Source organism: Puntigrus tetrazona, chromosome 14, assembly GCF_018831695.1.
Source record: "Puntigrus tetrazona isolate hp1 chromosome 14, ASM1883169v1, whole genome shotgun sequence".
NCBI classification, from domain to species: Eukaryota; Metazoa; Chordata; class Actinopteri; order Cypriniformes; family Cyprinidae; genus Puntigrus; species Puntigrus tetrazona.
In genome coordinates this window covers 22,612,868-22,639,769 of record NC_056712.1, presented here as the reverse complement: position 1 = coordinate 22,639,769, position 26,902 = coordinate 22,612,868, and the positions used below count along the sequence as shown (strand labels likewise).

The following is a 26,902-nucleotide window of genomic DNA, read 5'->3' as shown; positions in this document are numbered from 1 at the left end:
TTTTTTAATCCAGGATGAAAGATCCTATGGCCTGAGTCCGAGATGGGTGACGAGTGCCACCGAAGACCCATGACCTCTATATCTAATTCCACTATGAGGGGTGCAATAAAAGGATATGGAGAAGGTGAATGAGTTGTGACCCCCAACTTCCTCAATTTATCTCGGAGTCCTATGAAGTAGGCAGCAGAGGTCCTGAACTGCATACGTTCACCTCGCACACGGAGTCAAAAATCTATATCCTACAGGACGAATAGTCCTAAACATAGGTGAGTAGGGACATTAAAAGCCTGTGGTGTTGTTGGTAGTTTAAAATTAATAAACAAATAGAAAGCAGACCAAGTCTCAAAAGAATGGAAAAGTGGATGAATATTAATAAATAATAATTAGCATGCAATCAAATGCGAATAAACAAACTATGGCCCTGCTATAACATAGAAGGTTATTAATAGATCTAAACTGTTTATACAAAGGAATAAACAAATTCCTCTCCCCGTAAATTAGGGTTTGTATGATTGGTTTTGGCAGGCTGGTTTGTGCATGTTACGTATTCAAGTGGTGAGTGCCAGATTTCACACTCCCGTGTGAGAGTGGGAAGCTTTTATTCGTAAGACGAAAGAGAAAGAATGATAGATTTTGTAGAAAACAATTAGATGAGTCCGAATGCCTTTTCTCACAACATTGTCTGTGATGGGAGATTTAAATCCTTGGGTCTTGTCTTATTTGGTGAGAAAGAATGTTTGCACTTTGCAAGTGAGAGATGATTATTGACATGCTGGATAGAGAGTGATGTAGTGGGCTACCAAAATATTAATCTGCCCTAAGAACAAAGCTGATGTTCTCACTCTGCAATCACATGCAATCTCATGCAATTCTTAAGGGGGAATATATATATAGAATATATTAGACAAATAGGAATCACACAAGCAATTAGTACGTGCTTGAGTGAAAGTGTGATTGACTGAGCATTCAGACGTGTTTTTTAACTAACCTTGGCTGGGTTTCCCCAAACAACGTGCAGAGCACTAATGGAACTTAAAGTGTACTTAATCTCAACAGCATGTTTCCCAAAAGCATTGTTATCTCTGTCGTAAGTAAAAAGATTCAGACTAACTTAAATTGATATTTCTGCTCTTTTATCAGAAACAACAGGCACAAAATAAAGACTATTCATGCACTTTGGTTATCACAAAGCTCTTGTATGCTACATGCAAGAATAAAAGACGCTGGTATAAAATGCCTTTAGAATGGTACTCTGCAGTCTGTCATGTCACATGATAGGCTTGAATTATACATTATAGACAATAAAATAGACCTTTATATTGGCCTAATTGGGGATGAGAACTAAAAATATCGAATTATAACAGTGGGCATAATTCATAATTAAAAATATGCCTTCATTTACTCACGTGAATAAAAGTTGAACTATTCACTTTCTTTGTTCCAAAATGTAGGCAAACCATTTCTTTAATAAATCACATTTTACAAGGACTATTAAATCCAGCAACTGTTTTAGACATATGCATATATGTAGCCTTAAATAAATGTTAACACATTAAAGTTTAACAAAATAGTTATTTTTGTTTATTTGATTTTGAAGTCAGACTGTTTGGTTTTCAACATTCTTTAAAATATCTATTTAATATCTAATTTTCATTTTTGGCTGAACTATGCCTTTAAATTCAGATTAAAGGCCACTGCACATTGAAATCTGAAATGTTCCCCTGCGTTTTTCAGTTTTTTGTGTGTGTGTGTTTTAGTATTCATCATCCTTTTCATCAAAATCCTTGCTAAGTATGTGAAAATTTAACCTGATCTAAATGTTTTAATGATGGACTAAAGTTTCGTAGGCAGTGTGTAAACATGCCTGACACGACGTGAGATCAGAACATTTTTTTCAAGATATGAAAACTTTGGATGAAAATTTCAGACTCAGTGTGCAATGACCTTTCAAGGGTCCAAAAAACAAGCAGGAAATGCAGAACGAGGGAAAACTCTTAAAAGATCCATGAAGCAACTTTTGTTGATCAACGTTTAATATTTAATATTATTTTGTGCTGACCTGGACATTTCTTACCAAAGCTGTACTTGTTCTTCCTACTCACTAATGTTTTAAAGCTGCAGTCCGTAACTTTTTTTTGTGTTCAGAATTTACCAAATTTATATATAATAAGCGAGTACACCATGAATCCATCTTCCAAACTGTGTTTTTGGCTTGTCCTGAATCACAATGGTACATCTATAACAAGTGTTTTTATTTAGACTGGTTTGAGTAGGTACCATAGGTTGATTTATGTTCTAAACAAATTTAATGCAAAATTTATTTTAACATGAAAATGATTTCTTATTTGTAATCCCATTCTTCTTTTTTGTGCAATTGTGCAATGGAACACAAGAAAATGTTGCTTGTGTTTTATAATACATGCCTTTTTTGTTTTCTTTCCACTACTCGAGTTCTTTTTATCACTATTACAAAATGGCAAAAACCACAAAATCTTTCATGGCGACGTTTGAAGATTCCTCGCCTCATCGCAAACCACAGCCATCTAGGCTCACAGTTGGACAATTAGAAATACCAAAAAAGGTCCAAGTCAATTTCTCAAATTGATTCCAAAACAATATTGTATTTATAATTGAGAGCAACACTTTCCAAAAACCCTAAAGCCCAGATAAAGACACCCTCCATCTGTGCTGTGGGATACAGAAAAAGTCTTTTGAAGAATCGCACAAGCGCATCATCTTTTTTAGGCCATCAAAACCTAATCCTGCCATAAGCCGATCAATTGCATTATATATAGCTATAGACTGTAACCTTTAAGGCAGAGCCCTCTTGCTGAACTGTAATAGAAAAAGCAGAACAGACAAAAAGACAATTTGACACATAGTAATTATCTCTATCAGTTCTTGTGCTGCTTATGAAGCTAAAGCTGCGCTGGCACTCCGTGTGACCTGTTTTCGCTCGCATCACTCTGTACTTAGACCATCAGACCAAACTCTTCTACCACCCAGAGTAATGAGAATGCATCAAACACAGGGCTCATCAGTCTTTCTGTTTGAAGTTTGTCTATAGAAAAAAAAAGAAAATCCCTGTGAAAACTACACTTGAATGGCTTGCCATCTATGTTGAGATTGTATCCAATTTTTTTACATTGCGAGAGAGACTCATTCAATCTCTTAGCTGCCACAGATGGTTGTACACTCCTGGACATTCTGGGCATTGTTGTGGAAAAGTGGAAATGCATATGGAAAACAAGCTGGCCTTGGTGTCTGCAATGATCAATGGAGCAAACACCTTGATGTCATAAAGAGAGGCGGGGAGATGTTCGCAGACGTGACAGATGGTTGGTTAAGCATCCTGGCGATGGGTGAGGGACGGCCTACATGGACGCACATACCCAAACCTGCTTCTGGCTGCCCCTCTGGGAGTGCGAAGAAGTTTTTCCTGGTAGTCTGTTATGATATGCATTTCAATAGAGCGATTTCCCACCATTACAAATCGCTATAGTTGATATAGATAACGTGCATTAGCAACGGGTTCTCCATCAGTGCGCTAAATGGAAATGTGGAGCAGATATTACAGTACACAAGGGAAAAGGGGTCTCAGTTCTTAAACATCATTATAAGATCAGAGATTCCTCTCTGATCCTATAATGATGTTTAAGAACTGAGACCGCATTTCTCATTGGCCTTAGGGGGTGAGAACGTATACACACACGGAGCCTATATATACTCCTCTCGTGTGAAAACAGTGCCAACACTCACCCGCACACGAAAGAGAGAGAGAAAGACAGAGAGAAAGCTTCACAGGCACTGAAGATCCTGATAGGGGTCATTTATCCTCTGATAATAGCGACCATGCCAGACAAAAGCAGGGGGCAGCTGGGTTTCCAGGCTATTTCCTGGCCAAACGAAGAGCTTCTCTAACTTTTGTTCACAGTGATGACTTTTGTCACGATGTCTTTCTTGGCCAGACTGTAGGGGCTTCTAACATGCCTTCCAGGAATACAAATTAGCTAAAGTTCCTTTAAAAGAAGAAAAAAAGTTCTTCTAACTTTGAAACCAAACCTGGCTCATACGTTGGCTTCTATTGTTTTGACAATTTTTTGTATGTGGGAGGTCTTGCTTGAAGGTTCCCTTAATAAGAAAGTCTCCAACCTTAATTAATTCCCTTTATAGCTCCCTTAAATATGCACACATGTTCACTTAGTCATGAATATAATCTTTCAACTCACTGACTGGCCTTGTCTGATAATAAAGTGTTTTATTCAGAAAAATAACTTTTTCACTTTTATGTTCCTGAATTAGGATATAATTTTTTTTCAGTTCGTATGAAGCACAAGATCCAAATGAATTTTAGAAACACTTTCACATGAACATCCAGCTAAAGCTTAGAGAAAGCTAAAAGCTGTAGGTATTTACAGCAGGAGCACAGCTGAAATATTGTTTTATTGCCTATTTTGAAAGAAGCCTTGTTTGGATGTTTCCTGAGTCGCTAGATCTCAGACTGTGCAATATATCTTCGAGAGCTTCATTAAAAATGGATCATCTTAAATGATACCAGCAATGAATATGGTTTATAGCTAAAACAGATTCTGATATATGATGCTCTACATGGGTTATATTTATGTTAAAAAAGAGGTGGATTTCCTATTTAAAGGTGTAGTTTTACCAAAAAATTAAAATTCTCAATCTTTTACAATACACACTATCAAATATATGATATAAAGATCTGACTGAAGATCTTTAAAGGAAAAAAGGATATTTTTCAAGATATCTTTTTTTATGTTGTTCAGAGGAAATAAAGTCATGGTTTGGAAAAACTTGAGAGAAAAAATGGATTAAATGCTTTTCATTTATGGGTGAGCTATCCCTTTAAATGAGGATGGATTTATTCAGGAGTACCCATAAGGGATTATTTATACTTTGTCTTGATCAGTTGGTATCCAGCCGGGCATGTGCACATTTCACCACATACATATGTGTAAAACTGCTATTCCTCTGCTATATGCAACGCTAATGTGGGGCAGCAAAATTCTGTTGAATGCTGTCTCTGTCCCATTATTATTTGAGTTTTGAGACCGCTCAGTCCACGTGTTTCATCCATGATTGCTTGTTCACGCATGGATTACAAGGCTCCCAAATCTCCATATGTGACATGGTGACGTTTCCATATCTAAACAGCCAAAATGCATTTAGTGTTTATGACTGTATCTCTAAACAAACCATTTATAATATAGAATAATTTATAATGAAATCATTTTAATTACATATTTATTTATAGACAAAAACATCAGAAACATTAAACAAATAAGGTCTATTTAGTTTAGGGGTTTTTGTGTTTGTTTTTTTAAATAATGAATGTGAATAAATATTTCATATTCTGTAGATACTCCCATAAAGTTCTTGTCTAAGTATTTTTTTTTCTCAGTGTGATGCAGTATGTGCTGTCATACATTTATATAGTTGACCCTGCAGATAAAAAATTAGTTTTAATAATTGCTTACACAGGTAGTAAAGGACAATCAAAATGTCAGAAGCTGACAGAATGCACCAAAAATCATAGCAGACACATTAATGTAAGAAAGGGGTCACTGTTGCTAAATGAGCAATGAAGCTAAATAATGATCTATGACATATGAATCTAGCCTATTTATTTAATTTATTGCAAACAAAGGCATAACTACTAGGTACACGAGAGAGACAAATATAATTAAATATTATTTTAGAGAGAGATTGGAGATGGAAGTGTAACAGGTATGCTATAAGGATGATGTTTTAAGCAGTGCTTTTCACCCTGCAGCTGAGCGGCTCTGAGAGCATTACCCACAGCATTTTTACTGCTGCTGCTTTCTTTTCAAAGGTACCGTGCAACACAGTGCATACTCCTCAGGCAAACAGTGCAACGCAAGGCAACAAATCCAAAAGACCATTGCAACGGCATGCCGAGCAGTCAACGTTGTCGAGGTGCAGTCAGTTTTGTTGATAATAACGAAAGTGATCGTTTTTTGTCGTTTAAATCACTTCAATAGAAAAAGATCTACGCTTGAATTCAGACCCTGCTTTGCATGGGTTGCCAAAGAACCGTCTCAGAACAATTTACAGTCAGCCTCAATGAGGTCTGTGTGGAAACTCATCCCACGCCTTTAAAAGTGCATCTTAATTGTTACAGTAAATCACGCAGTGTCACATTTGCATGAATCCTTCACGGAGAAAGTCCTACTCCTAAGAGATCCTGAAATACGGACAAATAAATCTGATTGAAGCATATTTAAAAATACAATTTTTATAATTTCATTTCTTTTGAAATATTTGTAGCTTTATGTACCACTAAACCTTCAAAGGGTTGCTCTACCCTAAGACCACATACTGTAAAACCCTAGAAATACATCAAACACTGACTGTACAAAATGTAGACTAATCATTGATGAAAAATGCCCTTTTTACATTTTAACACCCCGACTGACTAATAAATAAGCATAGTCACTCTCCAGAGTCGTCTATAACTTTATATAATAATGACTAGTCCCTCTGGAGGAGACTGAGTACATAGAGTACAGTGCTATAATACAGCTTTAGCTTATTTTGCATAGCAGACTGGAGAGATTTCGGGAAAGATAGGGAGAGATACAGAAGCTGAACGACTGTGCAGAGAAACTTGACCTCATTCTCTTAATGGAGTGCTGTGAAGCAGACAGCCCGCTCTCAGCTACATCATTATATTTTGACTCAAACGGACCAAGTCCCAGACCTAATCCACTGCAAAGAAAAATGGCTTCGAATATGCTGGTCAAATACTACAGCTCACCTGCATGTCTGAGTCAAATATTTCATATAACTTTTGCCATAGCACATATAAAAAATGTTCAAAAAAACAAGGAAAAATTATATACACACTGAATTCCAAATGTTTGAGACTACCAGTGATGTTTTATTTTGTCATTTTTTAGATTTTGCAAAGTATACATGCATTTTAATCCCATTATTACATTAGATTATTTATCTCAGATTTTTAAAGTGTACTCAAACTGCGATATTACTTGGTTTATCCTTTTGTGTACATATTGTAAGCTATAATCTGACAAGAGCTTCTCAAGAGTGAATTATTGCATTATATTAAACATTATATCACACCAAACGAGGAGACAGAAGCAGTAAATAGTGTCTAATGTGACATGTAAATTGAGCGTGTGCATTTCAGATGCGGTTTCCTTTGATCAATGCAGTGAATGCTGAACAAGAGACACTACAGATCTTCCATTAGAAATTGTTTAGCCTGCAATGAGTAGGATTACACTCCCCTGTTTTCCCCTGTTCTCTTTTAAAACAACATTTTCCGCGACAAATACCCATGTCAAAAATATCCACTGCACGGCAGAACAAAAAATCTTTACACTTTTATTTTTTCCCCTACTTATCATTCACATGCTGCAATAACTCAGCAGCGAACGTATGAATATGAATAACAAAAAAAAAAAGCCAGTTTGGCACAGACTATTCTGTTTTTTCCTTTGAAAGCAAAACTAACTAGACGCATCACAAAAACAGCAAACAAACATAGTCCAAAACAGTCAACCACACTCACTGCAGAAAAAAAAAGCTATTTATGCTTTTTTAAAAAAAAATCTAATTAAAATACAGATGTGTGTGCTTTGACCTGCTTGTATTTTTATATATATAGACAATTTGCTTTTTCAAATGCGCTCCGTAATCCGCAAGGCATTAAGGATTCCAACGCAGACCAATTTGCACTTCAAACCAGTGGGCCCCTCTTCATCCACCGTAGCGTTTGTTCGCAGGCCCGGCAACACCCTGTGGATCTGCGCACAAATATGAGTGACTTTAACAAAGCCATCTACGATTCGGCACAGGCCCAGAGGAAGTGTCTTACAGTTCTCGGCATCGTTTGCTCGTATGCTTCAGAAAATTACGTTATTTTCTCTGAAATGCCTGTAACTCCCACCATGCCCCTTAGGCTCCAGACGTAACAAGTCGATCCATTAATACTGTCACCTCATCCAGTCATTGGATACCGATTGTTAGCTCTAACCAATTACGTCCTTGCCCTTGAGTGACTCAAGGTGACTTTGCCTTGACTTGCTCTGGGGTGTTTTCCTATTTCCGCAGTTTTACATTACCAACATTTACTATCTGAATTTTGCTCAATGTGAGGATACAACTGTAAATAAAACACGGGTGGACTTACCATTCTCCTGATCCGATTTGTTGTCCTGCTCTGTGTCTGTGAGTGTTAAAGCAGAGTTGGACCGACTGGACAGCTGCGATTCCCGTCCGTGTGCCTTTACCCACAGCATGGCGCAGTCAGGAGAAATGCCCCCTGCGTTCTGGATGGGCTCTGCTCCGCTGAGCTGTGTATGATGACCGAGTCCGGTCTCAGCACAGAAGCTCAGACCACGTCGTGGTGCAGGACCGCATATCCCAAGCTGCCTCAGTGACAGACTCTGGCCTGCAAAATTCAAAGTGCATACTTAATACGGAGAGTGTATGCATAAAAAGTAGTGCACAACATAACTGTGAACTTGCTGGAAACACACGCACACACTATTAATTATTTAAGCTTGCATTCAAACTCTTGCAGTATATACTGTACACTTTCATATTAAAATATTTAAAGCATTTAAATAAAGATGCTGCAACAACAACAGCAGTTTTAAGTTCTCAAGTTCATGTTTGTTATTTCTGTGGTGTCTATTCTTTCTAACCAGGGAATGAATATGTATATATATATATGTGTGTGTGTGTGTGTGTGTGTGTATATATATATATATATATATATATATATATATATATATATATATATATATATACATATATGTATATATATAAAACCTAAATATTAAAGATCTATTTTACATTTGGGTGTTTTTTCACACCCTACCAATACAAAGATTTATTTGATTTAAAAAAAAACAACTAAAATAAGTAAATTTACACAGAATACAAAAAAACATGAAAAAGAGAAAACTATTAAAAGAACCTTTTTTGTGATGCACATTTTCTTGATTTTTATTTTTTTTTTGCTGCCTTTTCATAGAGCAAAAAATAATTTAGATAACAATGAATACTCAATTCAGAGTGGTCTTTGTTCAAAAGAATAGCGCCACAGAAACAGAATGAAACTTATCGATACAGTTTGACTCAGTATACAAAATGACAAACCAAGCGAAACTAATAAGTAACAGTAACATTCAGACAGTTTCAGCAGAACAAAATATAATATTGATTACCTATTAATGGGCACGTTTTGCTATACCAACCCACAGTTTGGGAGTGTATTTAGTGTTTATTTTAACACTGCATCAAAAAATATGCTTTTATATTATTTTCCTAATTTCATTTATGTTCATTAAAAACATGAAAAAGCTAAATTATACCCACATAAATTCAATGTAAAAAATTTAACAATAGTCTAACTTCAAAAGCCTAATCTAGGCTTTAAAAATAGGCTATTTGTTTATTTATTTATATATAGATTTATTTTACACAAACATTATATTTCACTGACACGTGATTCTTGACAGTGTGCGTTACTTGTTGCATAGGCGTATTGACTGAATGATGTTTTTCTGATTTACCAGCTGATTTAGCAAGTGAATATCTGTTCAGCTGAATCTGAATGAGAGTAAGCTCTGCTTCTTCCAACGCAGGATTTACTACACAGTGCAAAATAGAAGCTGTTCCACTTCAGATTGAAATTCACCTTGAGACTCACCAGCCCTCTGTTTCCTTCAGCTCTGCTTTTAAAACCATATTCCCGTACCTGCTAGCATATGCTGAGTGCTTTATGACTAAAAGCCCACAGAGTAGGTGACACGTGAAAATGAATACACCGGAATTTAAATTATGAGTACACTCATAGATTCAAAACAAAATAACTCACCGCAAGTGCTGACATTAATTACCACATGAGGGCATTATCTGAAATACACATTTTGAAATACTGCAAACTGTGGAAGCCAACGCAGGGCAAAGTGCCACGATTTAGCCAGGCTGTGATTAAAATAAAATGATGGAACATTTGTATCATGAATACAGGCGAGATCTCTATCCTTCGGCTTTTGTGCCGATCAGGCACAAACACGGCTGCTAATTAAAGACGTCCCCCTAAGTGTAACAGCCTAAGGTTATGGAGCGCACTATAAAGCACAATTAACCAACTAAGTGTATTTCTAATGAAATTAAATTTGAATGAGCAGTATTCTACCCTCCCACTTAAAAAGTGTCTTATCATGACAAACCATCAAATATTTATAAAATAGTTTGAATAGTTTGTGAATAATCAGCAAATGAATGTCTGGTAGCCTTTGTAAAATATCAAAATTGAATGAAAATGACGGTGGCCAACCTGAATACAGCTGTCTGACAAAAGTGTTTTGACTAACTGTTCTGCGCTGATTGAAAATACTTTCATTTAGACCGCTGAAGTGACAGGCTGAAATAATACATTCAACTTAGTCAATTAATCTAATTAAAATTTCATTAAAGGGCTTACATTTCTAGATAATTAGCGCTTTGCAAAAAACTACTGCTCTACAACCTCTACGACTATTACTTTTGGTCTGCAATATATAAAAGTTATTCAAGATGTTGAAGAAATAAACCGTGGGTGTTGGATCACAGTGCAACACAGCTGTTAAATTGATGTTTGCAAACCGTACTTTTATTGATTTGGAAACGTGTTCATTAAACAAGCAAATTGTCTGCAAAGTAATTCCGTTAAGAGTTATAAAGAATTAGCTCTCCATGTTATATTGTATGTATTTGCTGTTGATAAGAAAAGGACATGGAAAATAATAATAATAATAATAATAATAACATTAAAATTATAATTTTAGTTTTACTACAGAAATAATGCCTGTATGTCATGTATATGTGTTATTGAATAGCGAAAACAATAAAATAAATTAAAAATCTGCTTGCTCATTATTATAATTACTAATTTTACAATGGCTTTATTTTTATTTTATAATGGTTTTGTGTGTGGATTTTACTGCATATCCAGTTAAGGCAAACCTTATGAAATGATCTTTGACCTAAAATGTACTTGGAAAATAATGTTTAAAAAAAAAAAAAAGAATGTTTTGTCAAGGACATGAAATTTACTTTCTGGATAAAATGTAATTAAATCTTAAGATTTAAATCCTGTTTGGGTTAAAGGGTCAGGGTCACGTTACTCACTGGCCATGTATCCCAGTATGCTATAATGAACTTATTTAATTTATAAAGATTTTCAATACAACATTACACTGTGCAAGTTGAAAGAATTGAAAGAGTCATTTTATCCACCGTAAAATCTTTTTAGAGCGAATATATGTCTATAGTTACATGTTTATTCAGTGTAACGCTGTATGCTGCATTTCTTATTTTTTTATGTTTTGTTTTTAGCATTTCAAACGTCTGCTTTCCTTTTCCTTGTTGGTTTTAAAAAACATCACATTTGCAAGCCTGAAGGACTCCAGAGTCTCCTGTCCATATGGTGAATGTTAAAGAGCACTTACCTGGAGCTCTGTATTCCTCAGTGTCCCTTGGCACCATGTCTGGCATGCGATGCCCATAAAGCCCCTGGGTGGACGGGTGTTGATCAAAGGCCTTCAGCGTCTCACTGGAGCTATAGGACTTCTGGGTAAGGACGGAGGATGAGCCGGTGTGACGGCGGTTGCCGGGACCCTCCCTGTAGCCCTCCCCCTCCTCTCGGTCTCCTTCCCTCTCCCAGTCTCTCCCTCGTTCTCTCCTGCTCCGAGAGAGAGAGCAGTAAGGCCGACGCTCCTTCACCTCCATGCTACATTCATGCTGTGTTCCTCCTCTTCTACGCTTCTCTCTTGCTGCTGTCTGTTCTAGTTTGCTTCTTTCCAGCTGTCGGTCTGTCTCCGCAGCTCTTTCTCCGCTCTAAGTTCCACTCCCACCTGCTTTGAGACACAAAAAAACACTGCTTAGAGAGAGAAAGAAACGGGCAAAGTAGGCAGCAAAAGAAGAAAGAAGACAAGTAGGATGCTGAAACAAAGCCCTAGCGAGATGTCGCTCCTGCTTAGTTCATCATGTTCCTTGTAAAGCCTTTAAAGAACAATTAGTCACTAAGATAGAGTAAGAGGGGGCACAGCAACTAGTATTTTTCTGATAACACTGTTAAACCACATAATTAATCTCTTGAGGTGTTTAAGCACCTTTGTTTTTTGCATTTACATTCTCAATATTTATTTATTAAGCACAATATAAACAAGGGAGCATTAATTAATGATTTGCTCCCAAAATAAATGATACAATTCTATTCTATTGTTATATTTTTACATTTTATAGTGCATTATATACACTGTATATTAATGTAATGTAATATAATATTCATAAAATATAATTTAGTTGAAAAGAAGAACTGTTTCTGTCAATACAATGAAAGTCTAAAGCGTCCAAAATTCATTTACTTGTTTTATTATATTTGTACTCTCGTAACATTAATTCATTGTTTAAAAAAAAAAGACTTAAAAACAAAAATATTTAGTTATCTTCTATTTCGTTCAGCAGGGGAAAGCCATTCTAATCATTTTAATGACCGGGCGAACTATTTATTTCATTCGAGCATGTTGAAACAGAAATCACCGCAGTCCTCCGCAAAAAGAAAAAGTCTGTGTTTTCAAGCAAAGGCAAAGTCAAACGAAGTGATACTAAAAATGCTCGCTTTCATTGCGCTGGCTTTGTCATGAGAGATCCTCGCATACTTGTAAGCCTTTAGTAGGTTTCCTGGGAGGTTTGTGCCAAAACCGTTCGACAAAGCTCTGGAGAATAGGTTGAGTTTTACTGGTGTGTGAGTTTAAGGATATTCCAGGGCTTCTTCTCGAGTGTCGTCTATCTTATCTAGTGGAACAGTCGAGACACAGACACAAGTGCAGAACGCATTTGCCTAGAGACCCCACTGTCAGTTTAAAGCAGTATAAAGAGGACAAAAGAAACAATGAGGATAATAAAACACTGGAGGAGGAAACAGAGGAGACTAGGTCAGCATTACTGCATACGGCCACAGTAATGGGATACGATTGGTGTAAAATAAATGATGCGCCAGTATCAAAATGTTCCTGTCAGAAAGAGAGAGTGAGCAATAGTTTATTAGACAGTATTTCAGCCAGATAAATTAAATGTAGCTCTCTTTATAGCACTGGTCATTTGATTCTCTTGTGTGAGTGCGATGTTGCGCAAAGAAGCAGTAGGCCGACTGAACACACCAGCAGAAACCCTCCATCCTTCATTGCATTGGACAGCACCCACTGAGTTATCCTCGGGTAACACGGCCTCTGTATTCGGATCAATTTAGATTAGCCAGGAGCAAGGGAGGCTCAGACATACTGGTCTAGCCTTAAACGCCTTTAAAACTGATCTCAGAGACTGTAAGATTATCATCGGATTAATTTCCAAGACAAAAAGAATGATGGTTGATTAATGAGAAATCAAACGCAGCGAAATAAATTACTAATGAAATTGTGCTCCTTAATTTTCTTCAATCATCCAGAGCTTGTGTTAGAAATATTAAAACTTTCCATCAAGGATAACAAAAAAATAAAAAAATAAAATGTTGGCATGAGTTTTAGAAAATATAGGCTAGAAATCACCCACTTACAAAAGTTTAGAGGGAATGAGAGGCAGAGATATAAATCACAGTAGAGCTCTGGCGGTCATATCATGCTCAAATGGGCACTGACCCATGGGGCCATTGAAAAGCAAAGACTCAGCAGTGAGCAGAGAGGCCAATGGGAACTATACTGGAGCAAGAAGCAACCAGGCAAGAGATGTCACTTGACTATACCTCACTTACGATGATCTAATGGCAACGGTTTCACTAAATCAGATGCCCGACCATCTGGAGTAACTGAAGAAGGTGAGAATGAAAGTGGATCCTGACCTCGGGCTCTACGGATGACCAACAAAACACACTACTGTCATAAATGATCTGTCAAACGAAATGCAAATAAAACATTTGGTTTTTAAGGTAAAGTGACAGTTTTCTCCAAAAATGAAAATTAGAGTGGGAAAGCTGTACACATTTTTTTAAAATACAGATTTCAAAAGAAATGCCATAGAAATCTATGCCAAAGAATCTTTTAGGAAATGAGGACAGTCTTTTCATTTTTAACTGAAATCTTTCAATCTTTTTAATGTCTTTTTCAAAGCTCAGGACTGAGGTTTTTCTTTCTTTTCTTTTTTTTTTCGCTCAGCAGCAATGCTATTTTCATGTCAAGAACAAAGTGTATAACAGTAGTCACAAAATTAGCAAAAAAATATATAAGACATTCAAAAATGCAACATTTGAAATAAATCTAATCTATTTTTTAAATACACCACTTAGACTTAGATCTCTAAATAAAAATGTTGCCTATTGACATTGAAATCAGTGTTATCCATTAAGTATCTAGTAAAAGAATAGGATATGAGCATTGCATCTCATTCTATCTGTCGCTTTAAATAAAGGAGTTAATTACCGGTTTAAAGGTGAAAGAGTGGATTTCTCAGGCAAAGACGTTATTGTCATTGTTTAAAAAAGAAAAGCATTTATCCTAATGTTTGACATAAGAGCTTGTTTACATGCACCAAATACTAATAATGAAGTAGTCAGAATTATTGTGAAATCACTTTGCAACCTCTCTAAATTCCAGTTGTTGTCGTTTTTTCAAACTTTCCGTCGTCGATCAAAATATTCCTGAATTATTCTGAATGGTCTGTTCTGGAAAGCTGTATGTGATGTTTGTCCACACCTAATGGATTCACAATAACTGAGAGCACCGCCAGATACGACACCATGACTTTCAGCCAGTGCAGTCACCCATGGTTAAGTAAATTGGTGGCAACCTTCATGACCCATCTTTCTTACCTGAAGCACATTGCGTATTCTGAGGATGGTGTGAAAGCGTGGGTCTGATGGCTGAAAGTGCACATCTACAGCAAGTCTCTTTGTTCGGTAATTACATTTCATTGGGACTAGCTGCGGATATCGGATTCCACCTCTGACCCCAAACTCCATAAATAATGATCATCGTAGCAACGTCAGCCTCTGAGCCTAGTACCACCATCCAGATGTTGTGTTCCGATCTTCATCTCACTTCGTTAACCCCAGATCCATCTTATCAACCTCTTCACACCCAAGCAGTACATTCCTCATGTATTTTCATCATCTGATACCACAGCATTTTTATGAGCACGCTATGGTTCTACCTTATTATTTTCTTCTCATTGTTGCATCATATTTATCAGCGAAAGCAATTTATGTGCATCCTTGAAAATCTTCTTCTAAAAGAACTAATCTACGGTACGTATCCCATATGCATTCATTTGCTATCAGTCCACTGAGACGTCTTTAATGTCAGCTTCCATATCCTAAAAATCAGTTTTAACTAATTTTTCTCCTATTCAAACAGTTAATTCATAATTCAGGCACAAATATGAAATGTAAATATAAGAAATAATGATCTATCCTTCCTAATAAGCAAACTTCCAGGCAAATGTGTTAGTCGTCACAAGAACTATGACTCTTCTGCTTGTTTTGACTATTTTGGTATGGAAACATATTGCTGGAAATAGATAAAATATAGGCTTTTTAAAGAAACCACAGACTTTAACAGTATCCAGTTACTTCTCTGGAGTATATAAATTTGCTTCAAAGCTGCTCATCCAGTGAGACATGGGATGGTAGCTTGGTGAGAGAAGGCCAAGGGGGAGATGGTCCGGCTGTAAAAACTCCAGCTCAGAGTGCCAGCAGATAGGATAACTAACAAGCTTTTCAACCGGAACATTGCACACAATCATCCTTAGTAAAAAAGTAACTTTGAGAAAACTTCTAAGAGGCTGATGTATGTATCTTCAGAAGCATGCTGCAATGCAGTGTAACTGTATGCATAAACATTTCTCAAAAACAATGACAAACAGGCCAACAAGACGTGAATAGAACAGATCAGACAATTTGAAAACAAAAGAGAGGATCATAATCTAAAGAAAATGTACAGTATGATTTTGTATTGCTATTGATGGTTCTTATACGAATCTTTAACAATATTTATAGTTGGCAAAGGTCAGTGTTTCCTCTAGGATTTTTTTAGCTGTGGTGGCAGTACTATGACCACGCCCCCTCTCCACCCAAGAATCATGTGCACTCAGAATTTAATTTAACTAAAAAGTAAATAATAAAATAAGAACAACTAAATTACTTACAATCGATAGCACAAAAAAAATTGTGGCACAGAAGAACACAAAAGTGGCTTATAGGGGCATTTTCAGACATTTAACGAGGCTCAGATGTGGCATGAGTGCAAATAAAATTATAAATTCATATTAAGATTAATGTTTTAAAAATGTGTATATATAACATTTTAAACATAGAAATATTAAATTATTTCAATAATTTAAATTACAGGTTAAAAATAAAATTTTATCCACCAGTAGGTGGCAGCAAGTCATTGGTTTTATCCTTGATTCATTCATTCAAATGCTTCATTTAAACAACTGATTTATTCATGAATGAATCAAGTGGCTGTCTTTATGAATAGGCAATCATGAACCACTGACTCATTAGATTCATTTATACGCACAATTTCTTTCATAAATGAAACACCACTGTGTTTGCCTTTAGAGATGCGCAGTGGCTGACCTGTTTGTTTTGGACTTTATTTGGAACCATTTTCGTTGATGAAATGAAGCAAAATCAGGCAGTAGTGTTATAGTCAGAAAACGTCTTTTTATAGGATATGAACTTGTTTATTGAACCGTTACTGTCTATTAAATCAATATCACAAATAATTTTTAAAAGCTCTCACCCTCCATAGTTCATGGTGAGCTGAGGATGCAGAGAGTGTGAGTGAATATCTTTCATTTTAAATAAGCAAGACTCAAACACGTGGAAATGATACATTCCGTCATCTGTCGTCATGCTATTAGCCCAGAACCTGCAGAAATGAGTGGAATTATCATTAATAGCCGCAATCCCACACTGAAATTCAAATTCTGCTCTTAGCGCTCTACTAATAACCTGACTGTAAACGATGCGAGCTGCGTCACTATGTTGTCAGTGAGAAGCTGCAGCCATGTGGGGATCATCTTTGGTGTGGCAACCCGCCACGTTAGAATGTAGCGGAAACACTGAAATTCTTTATTTTTTTTTCACACACTAAGGCCCTATGCACACAAAGATGCATTTAGCCATGTGTAAAATTTAGTATCGTATCAGCGTTTCGGGTCTCAGGGTGGATAAATCGGAAAACAACACCCATGCATACCTCTTTGGCAGAATTACACAGCCACATACAGGTCTGGCATGTATAGTACATCTATTGTGTGAGTCTCATAGTTTTGTGTGTACGCAGATTTTTCTTAAGACAGGAGAAAAAAAGATCGGATAAGGGAAAGCTCTAGTTTTGTGTGGATGCGGTCTAAGACAAATTTTTGTTTTAAAAGGGTTCTTTTAAGTACGGTTCACAGAATGAGTCTTTGTTCTACAGCATCGCTTTTAAAACCTTTAAAAGTTAGTCTTAAGAAGGGTAAAGTAAACTTTTTGAGCACACTGCTTATTATTGAAGACAATATTTTACACAAATGTATTGCCATATTTAATTTTAACAGAGTTGTAGACTCATTTCTTATTTTATTACAGACAGTAAAAACGTGAAAATGAAAGAGATTAAACTCAACCTAGAAACTTTGAAGAGTAGAAACAGGACCAACACAGAATGAAAAAATCTAGATGCTATCGATATATGTTTATGGTCTCACATATAATCTCATCAAACGACCCCTGCTGTATATTCTGTTTTTGTAGCACTCACTATAACAAACCACGGTGTCTCACAGCTTCACATCTGAGTCAGAAGGAAACCTGAGACTGGAACAAACATCTATAGTTAAATCTGCAATTCCCTGATTTATATATTTGCCCGATGCAACTTAAGAATGGGTCAAATCATACATCACTCCAAATGGGCTGCCTCTTGGGAGAGGGTTGCTGCGAACAAAATGCATGAAATAAAATAACCTGATACAGTAAGTTGCTACTTGGCTTCCCAATTTCTAGAAAACGTTCAAGTGGTCATTAATGGCATTGTTTCACCATACAGACAGTGAGTAATCCTGCTCATTATTTAGTACGTTGTACATAATAAATTCTTGGTGGTAGTCTGTAAGATCTCTCTCTGTGACAGAGTACCCAGATGGCACCGCTCTGTTGTTAACATCCATGGCGGCTGCATTGTTTATTTATGCCTATGATTATATAGAACCGCACGAGCATAAATTTTATAACTCCCCACATTAAGATTAAGATTAAGAATTCATTTAGCACCCACCATTCGGCAAACCGTAAAGGTGAAGATATAAGACGGTTTCTCCAGCGTTAGCATCTCATTAGGATGCATTACGGTTTAATTGAATCAAAATCATTTTTATGTCTGCATCAGCAGCGTCCTCCTCCATCATTTCACTGCTTTATTCTCCCGTCTGGAAGCCTTTCTTTAATCCTCCTGCCCAAATCTTTCAAATCAGCCTCCGCAGTCCGCAACCAGCCACTAAAGTTCGCTCCAGGATACTAAGTGCACATAGCCTAAAGAAATACAGAACCCCTCCCTCCGTCACCGCCGCCCCCCACTCAGCCCGTTCTGAGCTTTAGTGTGGCCGCCACCACCGACAATAGCTTGCTTTGACAGCTTTGCATAATTCATGCGCTGAACTGCTCTCCCTGAGCCCAGCCCAGCCACTCGCTCGCTGTGAGACAACGGGAAGAAAAAATACAGACGGGAAACAAGGGCACGCTTCCATTAGCCGGTGCCTGTTCCCACACTACACTGCTGCACCCTGGGATAGTGCCACTATTGTCTGGGGGTCGTCATTTTCACCACCCCCGCATCACGGTGAAGATACGACGCAGAAAACACAGATGTGCACAGGCCTGGAGGAAGACACATCCACTTGTGTTCCTCTTTTTCAGTATTCATGACCTCAAGGCTGTGCTTTTCTTGGACGCGTTCGGAGTAAGAGGTTTGCCGGTGAGATTTAATTTAGAGCATTAATGTCTGATATTCTGACTAAAACATCGACTAGGATGTGCAGCTCCTCACGAGATGACTAAATGGTTTGAGTGAGCCCAAATTATTACTTTAAGACCAATAAGACACCTTAACGCATCCTGAATTAGCCTGCGTAATGTATAAGAGTCTTATTGCGAGATGACGATGTCTTCAGTGGCTGTTTTGAAGAAGTGTTTTAATTACTGCACTTTCAATTAAATGGGCAATTTCTACATTTCGGCATGGGCCTTAAAATGATCAAGCAAAACTTTTACAATTCTCCTCATGTCAGCATATGAAGAGGTGGGTGCCGAGGTTCTATAGGTCATGATCAGAACACTCAATATCAGAAAACAGAGATCACAGGTTCTTATTAAAAAAACCATTTCACTAAAATGTCTCACATGAAGATAAAGATAAAACTACTGCAGCTTTAGGATTCATAAGAGTTTTATATTTGTGCATGTTTGCCAATATATACATGCATTCAGTACGCATGCGTTTAAGTCAACAAGGTCAAAAATGCATTGTTGACAGAAAAAAAGAACACTAGCTTTTGTATATAAGAGACATTATTACATTCAAAAATAATGTAAAATATCTGTTCAATTTGCAATTTACTGAAAACTGACCATTCCCAAACAATATAAACACTACTTGTACTTTAGCTCCCCTCATTACACAACAAATCTGTTCATAGCAGGAATTCAAATAGAAATAGAACAGGAATTCAAAAAGTCTAAATTATAAAGCATGCATGAATTGAGGTGACAAGCAAATCTATTTAAAGAAAAACTGGAACCAGATTGTAGAAAATAATACACTTGGGCTCACGTATCCCCCATATTCAGATCAAATTCTAAGTGAGTGCACTTTCTGCACTGTATAAATCACTTCAGGATATAAGGGAATATAATGCAGGATTTTCTGTTTGTATGCTTCTGGAAAAATAATATGTAGGAATATATCCAGAAACACTGGAAACATACTTTTATCCATACTTTCACACATCTCCACATACATTCAATGCATATATATTCAGTATATATCCTATCAAATGCATTGATTATTTTCTGGATTCTATTTTAACTGTTCCATTAAATAAAAAATCAAAAGCGTCTTTAATTGATTTTATTTAAAAAAAACATATATATATAACATATATAAATATTCCTGAAAAACACTGTTATGTATTTTCATTTTATTAGTAGTTTTAAGTAATATATTTCTGTCAAAGTTTCAAGATACACCAAATATAATTTTGATAGGTTGCTGTGAAGACATTTATATATGACAATGTTTTTCTGAAAAGAAATGTCAAAATGCTCTCAGAGCAGTTCTATGTGTTCATGCACTCATGTATTGACACGGCATAGGCGGAAAACACGGAGTGTCACACGCGTTTCAGTATGTGTGTAGTAAACTAACCATGCATCTGTGCCATTCATTCACACAGAGACACGCAGAACATGCATGATTAATATTTACATCATTTTCTTGCAGCCTAATATTCACAGAAACTAGTCCATTCTGGTTCATCATGTGAAATTCTGCGTTCTACAGTAAATTCAGTTTTATGATTTGATTTTGAAATTCCGTCCACTTTTTCCGTATCACGAAAATCATAGGTCCCTATATAGATAATATTTACAAGAATGTAAACATCTTGATTGCTAGAATTACGGCCAACGGTGTTCCCCTAAGAGGTGATAGAGGTTTTTAGATAAACACAGTGTAAATATAAATGCATACACTGTAAAGAATGCAATATTTTGTGGTTACGTAAACTTAAATATGACCTACCAAGTTTGCATTCACTTAATAAGTTAAATGAAAAGAGAGAACCGACGGGGAAAGCTCAGGTGAAAACATTCAGCAGTATTGAGCAAATGCAGTGACAGCAAATGAACAAACCAATTTTCCTCGACTTGATATCAATATGAAGATTGAAGGGAAAATAACTTTGATTTCAACATGGCAGGCTGGATGACTTTTTTAAGGAACATTTTCGTCAGTAATAACCTGAAATTGTTTTCACCTCAAATTATAAAGTGACATTGGCTTTTCCTCTTAGATTTCTATAAGTATTCAGCAGCAAACAAACCTAATCACACCAAACTAGACATCCTAATCCAAAATGAATGTACTCCATCCTAAACTGAATTTGAAAAAATCATCGGTCTAATTTCATTACAGAATATGACTTGTGCCACATCCACGTCCTAACTCATTTCTCATATTTACCCGTTCTCATTTTTCTCTTAATTTTTTTTGTTCTCATATATAGCATTAGCTTTTTACTGTCGTCTCTGCAGGACATTAATGTAAATCCCTTGGTTCCAGAGCTGAGGCAGTTTGGAAGAAGGATACTGGCGAGCTTCATTGCCTGGTCAGCGCACTTCCTGCCTGTGGCAAATCATAGGCTGCCTCCAACACAGCAGGAGGCAGGCAAGAGAGCTCCACAGCAAATTGGAGAGTGGTGCGGGGTTGGGAGGGGGCTGAAGATGGGTGGGGGTGGGGGTGAGTGAGAAAAAGAGAACGAGAGAGAATTTAAGACTGATAGGAAAAGAAACAAGGATGTTATGGAGGTTGGAAAAGTGTACTGCAGGCAGCCAAGTCTGTCATGGACTTTAGGACATCTATAGCACACAGAGAATGCCTCTGACTTGTAGCAGCTCACTTTCCCGCACACACACACACACAAGCACAATCCACAATGTTCTTATCCCTCGGGGTGAAACAAAATGCATGACCAGAAATGCACAGACACTTTCTAGATGCTACAAAGAGACAGAAAGTTTCGAGATACAACTGCAACAGCAATACATCACACCACTGGCTCTTGTAAAATCATGTAAAGTGTCATGTAAAGACAGATGCTGCAGGTAGCAATCCATCACAATTCAGTGCTAATAAGCACACAGAGGCGCAATGCACAAGAGACCTTGGCTGACATTTATTTCAGCGTGTCTCTCACTGAAATATGCCTGGTATTTAGCTAATAAAAGTAGATTTGATACACAGCAATACTAGCAAAAAGAAAGGAAAACAATTCTCCGGGATTACAAATTGCATTGATTCATTTCAAGCATGCCCTTAACGACAAATTTAGTTACTACATGCCAACATGCAAAGGCCTGGTCCAGTCCTCTGAGACTTACTTTGCATGTGTTCGCGGCGCTGCATTTTTGAAAATCCTGATTTGTCTTCCACACCAGCTTTAGTGGCAAGCCAATTTTAAATGACACCGGTTTAAAGAGTAATCAATATGTGTAAAGTCCTGTTGACGTGCCGGAGTTCACAAGGGAAATCAGATGTCAATTTGGCCGTAGGATCCTGTAACTGTGACTGCTGGCAAACAGTACAACATCTCTGATTTTCCAGCGGTGATTTTAAATTGATTAGTCTTTAAGTCTCTGAGGTGTTAAAGTTTGTTGCTTTAAGCAAATATTGAGCAAGACGTATTTGTGCCTGCCTTTTGGCTTACTTGTTTGTTGTAGCATTTATTTGTGTGCTTGTTAGTCGAAGCATGCAATGGCTAAAAACGGATAAATCTTATGCAAATGCTATAAATGGATTTCAGCCAAAGACAATTTTCAGATCCTCCACGTTTAAAAAAAAATATGGCGTACTGGGACGATAAATGTGTGTAGACGATAAATCTGATTAATCCATTTCAGGCTGTGATAACCTGGACAATGTTAAGCCGACAGAGATCGGGTCTGTCCACTGTGATTATGCAGAATAAATATAGTGTAAATGTGATACGCAAAGGCTGGCGTGCTGGCAGTGTGTGTTTGTCAGGGTACATTAACCTGCGCCTGTTTGCTTAGCACTGTTGAAATAGGCACTGATGGCTGAACTACTTTCATAGACACACACACAGTTTTATTCACTCTATCTCTCCCTGCGCCGGACTAAAAAAGCACCTTCATCGGGAGTGCTCAAGCAAATACACAAATATTGAAAGAAGTGACCAGGGCTTTCCTACTCGATAAACTGCCAAAAATGTCACTGTTAGAATTGACTAGTTCTTCGGAGCGTTTTTCGAACAAACAGAATGCATAAAACTGTCATTTTGCAGATGGAAAGATTGGCGAAATACCAAGGAAATAATAGACTGACTACAGTAACATTATACAGGAAGCCCCGTCGTCGTGATTTAGCCCTGCAAACATTTGTTTTTATTTTAAGACAGTGTCATAAAAGGTCCTTGATGGCGCGGTGCGTTAAAGCACTAACTTCGAGTTTTTCACTCCGCAGTAAACACGGTAAATAAGAGGGCCACATGATTTATGAAGCACGGAGCGGGGCTGAATGCAACCTTTCACTTCACTGAAGCTTGACTTCTGCTCTCTTCTTTTTTAGTTGCCCTGGGTGTTATCCGAACCGATTGATATAAGGTAAAAGACTATGACACTCTCTTCCTGCCTGAATATGTGATATATGAGACCATATCTTCTAAATAAGCAACTGACATGGGTGACCTTTCATTTTGTTTTTTATCTCTAGCTTAGTTTTTTTCCACGCTCTGCCCTTTTTCAGCCCCCAACCAGGCTATGTGTGCGCTCTTCCCTAATCAGGGGATGATGCGGCCATGTGTTTTCTCTGCAATCAAGGGTCTATGTTCACAATGTGACCTCTATTTCCGACGTGCCACAAAAACTGCAAAATCATAATGAACTGTCTAAAAATTTGCTGGGCTTCAATCCGTCATTGTCTTATTCTCAACACGGCGAAAGAGGTGAAGGAAAAACGTAGGAATCATCTACGCTGTTTCTGTATCATGATCGAGATAATCAGAGCAAATCAAAATGGCAGGCCTCTAGTACTACCTTTTTGGTCGCCACAAATCCTGATGTGGTGCTTTTTCGTTCCGCCATGTTGTATCACAATGAGGTTCTAGCATTTTGCACCGTGGAAGAAGCCTTTTGGGATAAAATATGGATATTTTGTATTTAACAAAAAATTGAGGGTTCGATCACAATATGCATTGGGGAGTTGTCAACGTTACAATAGAACTGAAACGGTATCGATTTAAATAAATCAATGCTAATGAAAAAAGCTTCGAAAACCTATTTTAGTCATACCTTACTTGGTAACTGTTCAATAATCTGTATCTTTGTCTATAATGAGCGTCCATTAATATAAGCCTTGTTGAACTGATTTGATGATTTATTGTCTTATAAATCGCTTCGTGCCACGAGTGCCCTTGATGACAAATGAGCTCAATTAGTGATCTGCTCATCTCCATGTATAAGTAATCCGAGACAATAATGTAACTGCGACCGCGTTTAATCGGTGAACGTTTCAGTCACTCCTATGGACTGGCCCCTTTAAAGGGGTCTTACAACCAAATATCAGATTGACCAGACCAGTGCAATCTGGATTTGAAAATAATTTCTCAATTATGTGTGTCTCGTACACCAAGCGAACATTAAAACGATGGTTGCAGTGCTCTTGTCTTGTAGTCGTAACCGAGATCTCGCTGTCGCGTTTCATCGACGATTCTAAAGTCTCCCGAGCCTTCGAGAGTCCGGCATCAGGTCGGCGAGGTGAAACTCTACGATAGGAATTGAATAAATGCGATAACCTACCGCGGCTGTAACGCGTAAGTATCCAAATCAATGTAGTCTAATGTGTTTGGTCATCCAAAATGCGAATAAAATGCATTTTCTTTTGTTTACTTTAATGCGCTAACCGTAGCCTACCTGGAATGACTTTTTTTAAACAGACGGATATTTGAAGGAAACATTTTAATATTGCATGCGAACGTAAAATGACACAAAAAGGAATTAGTTTAAGCTCGGTCTGTGGAAACTGCCTCGCGATGGAGTTCGTAACTTGATGTTTAGCTAACTCTGCTAGTGGCGCCAATCTGAGAGAATTGCGTATATATATATTTTTAAACAACACCAAATGTTTTGTGACGTATTTCTAATATGTATTTGTAAGAAAGTTAGAAAATTAAAAATAGATAATGATACATAATATGAGTATGTATCATTAGCCTATCGACCTACCGGGCGCAATATCGAACGCGACTTTTGCTCGCTAGTCGGTTGGCAAAATATGTGCCCTGACTAACTAGTCCCATGCCTAACTTTGTATCATTAGGCTACTAAAAAAAATCAGATGGGGGAAAAAATGCCTAACGTCTTCTAAGACCTCCCCAACCTTTTCTTTTGACTTTCTTTGGGGGAGTTCAAGCCCCGAAAGACCCCCCCATAATCCAGACCGTGGTTTTATGCGCTGAAGAGGAATGGTTAACTACCTGTTTGTGCTCGATTACATTTGTAAACATTTTCATGGCACGTCAAATGCAGCGAAAGGCTGTGGGACGTACGACAGCTCCTCGGTCCACTCCGAAACTATCCTGTTCACGTTTTCCAGTATAACGCTAACGACAAGGTTGGAAAATGCTGTAAATTTGCGTCCGGCTTTTCCCTGTACAGCTGGACGGCATTCAATGCCATTAAAGTGTACGAGGACGCGGAGTATTTCAACTTGCAAATTACAGCTGCAAACGGGTCAATAAAATACTCTCCAGTCTACTTGAAAGGCTGTACGTTTATTTATTTATTTTTAAAAAAACAGTGGTATCTCCGTATGATTCCCGAATACACACGTTCACCGACTGCTGTTATTAACGAGTCACAACAACATTAAACAAAAGTACGGACTCTTATGTTTCTGCATATAATTTCTTACCTCGTAAAATTCGGCTTACATCCCCATTGTAGTGGAATGAGATGAATAAAAACTTTACGGTAGGTATCCAAACTTATTAAAAGCAGCAGCTGCGAGGTGAGGTAAAATAACGGTTAGGACGATAAATTTCCCGCAGTCACGCCTTCCCGCGTCTCTCACACACTGAGTGCTCTCGAGCGCGGGGAAATTCCTCCGCAAACGACCAGCCACGCACGCACACACACACACACACCGCCTAAATTACGAGACAACGACCCGGACCCGGCGAACCCAGAGGCACAAAGTCCAGAAGCGTTAGTTCGATCTGTGTCAGAAACACATGTGATGGAGCCAAGGACTGTACCACTCCTCTGTTCTCCCTGTGTGTGTGCGCGCGCGCTGCGGTGCTGATGAGAGGACGGGTCGTTTGCGCGGGATCCGCGCGATACTAGTGAGGCAGTGTCATTAGCGGCGCGAGGACCCAGAGCGTCGCTGAATGCTACAAGAACTCAACAAACCTTATTTTCTTTTTCATTCTTATTCATATAAGTCTGTATTTTCCCCAAGAACCTTAATCTTGATAAATGGATGGAAACTTAGCCTATCGGTGTCACGGACTGTACAATTACGCAATGAGCTTTATTTATTAACCCTCATATTCTGTTTCGAGATGTATTGGTTTGTGCTTGTAAATATTATAATACTAACCCTATTAGTCTAATTGTCCATTTTACGTTGTGTTTCTCTGCCTGATCGCGAGTTTATAGGCTCTGTGCAAAGGCTAACCTTGTTGCAACAAAAATATATTGTAGTAATAAAATGAAAAAATAACTAAGTACAGTAAGTGCCTGTTTACAGCGCATACAGGCTGAAAGAGTCTTTTTTGAAAACTCACCGCATTCATATTTTATGGTTCTCTGAAACCCCAGACATACGTAAGGAAACATTTTTCATGGAGGCCAGTTGCAGCAAGTTGAAGTTTCTTTATTACCAGTTCTTATGGGACAATATTGCGCAGGCTGATGCTTGAATGTTAAGTATATTTTTCAAGCTATAGCAGAATGCCTTGGGCGTCTGTCAGAAACCAAACCGAGCATGAGGGTTAAAGTACTTCCCATTAAGACCCAACATACATTCAACAATCTACTAAGAACCCACTGTTTTGAGATGGA

The 26,902-nt window shown here is 37.6% G+C and overlaps 1 protein-coding gene across 6 annotated transcripts in view; it reads right to left on the bottom strand.

Annotated features, from left to right (window-relative positions):
* The window catches only part of si:dkey-237h12.3 (teneurin-3), a 94,444-nt gene extending 68,332 nt beyond the window's left edge, over positions 1-26,112 (bottom strand). For 5 of the 6 annotated variants that reach the window (XM_043256436.1, XM_043256438.1, XM_043256439.1 and 2 more), the window contains exons 1-3: positions 25,752-26,112; positions 11,514-11,921; positions 8,201-8,461 (exon numbers count right to left, since the gene is read on the bottom strand). In XM_043256436.1, the coding sequence (XP_043112371.1) occupies positions 8,201-8,461; positions 11,514-11,793 (541 nt within the window). In that variant the 5' untranslated portion in view covers positions 11,794-11,921; positions 25,752-26,112. The remainder of the gene's footprint in view (positions 1-8,200; positions 8,462-11,513; positions 11,922-25,751) is intronic. The other variant, XM_043256437.1, reaches the window with a different exon arrangement.
* Between the last annotated feature and the right edge of the window lie 790 nt (positions 26,113-26,902).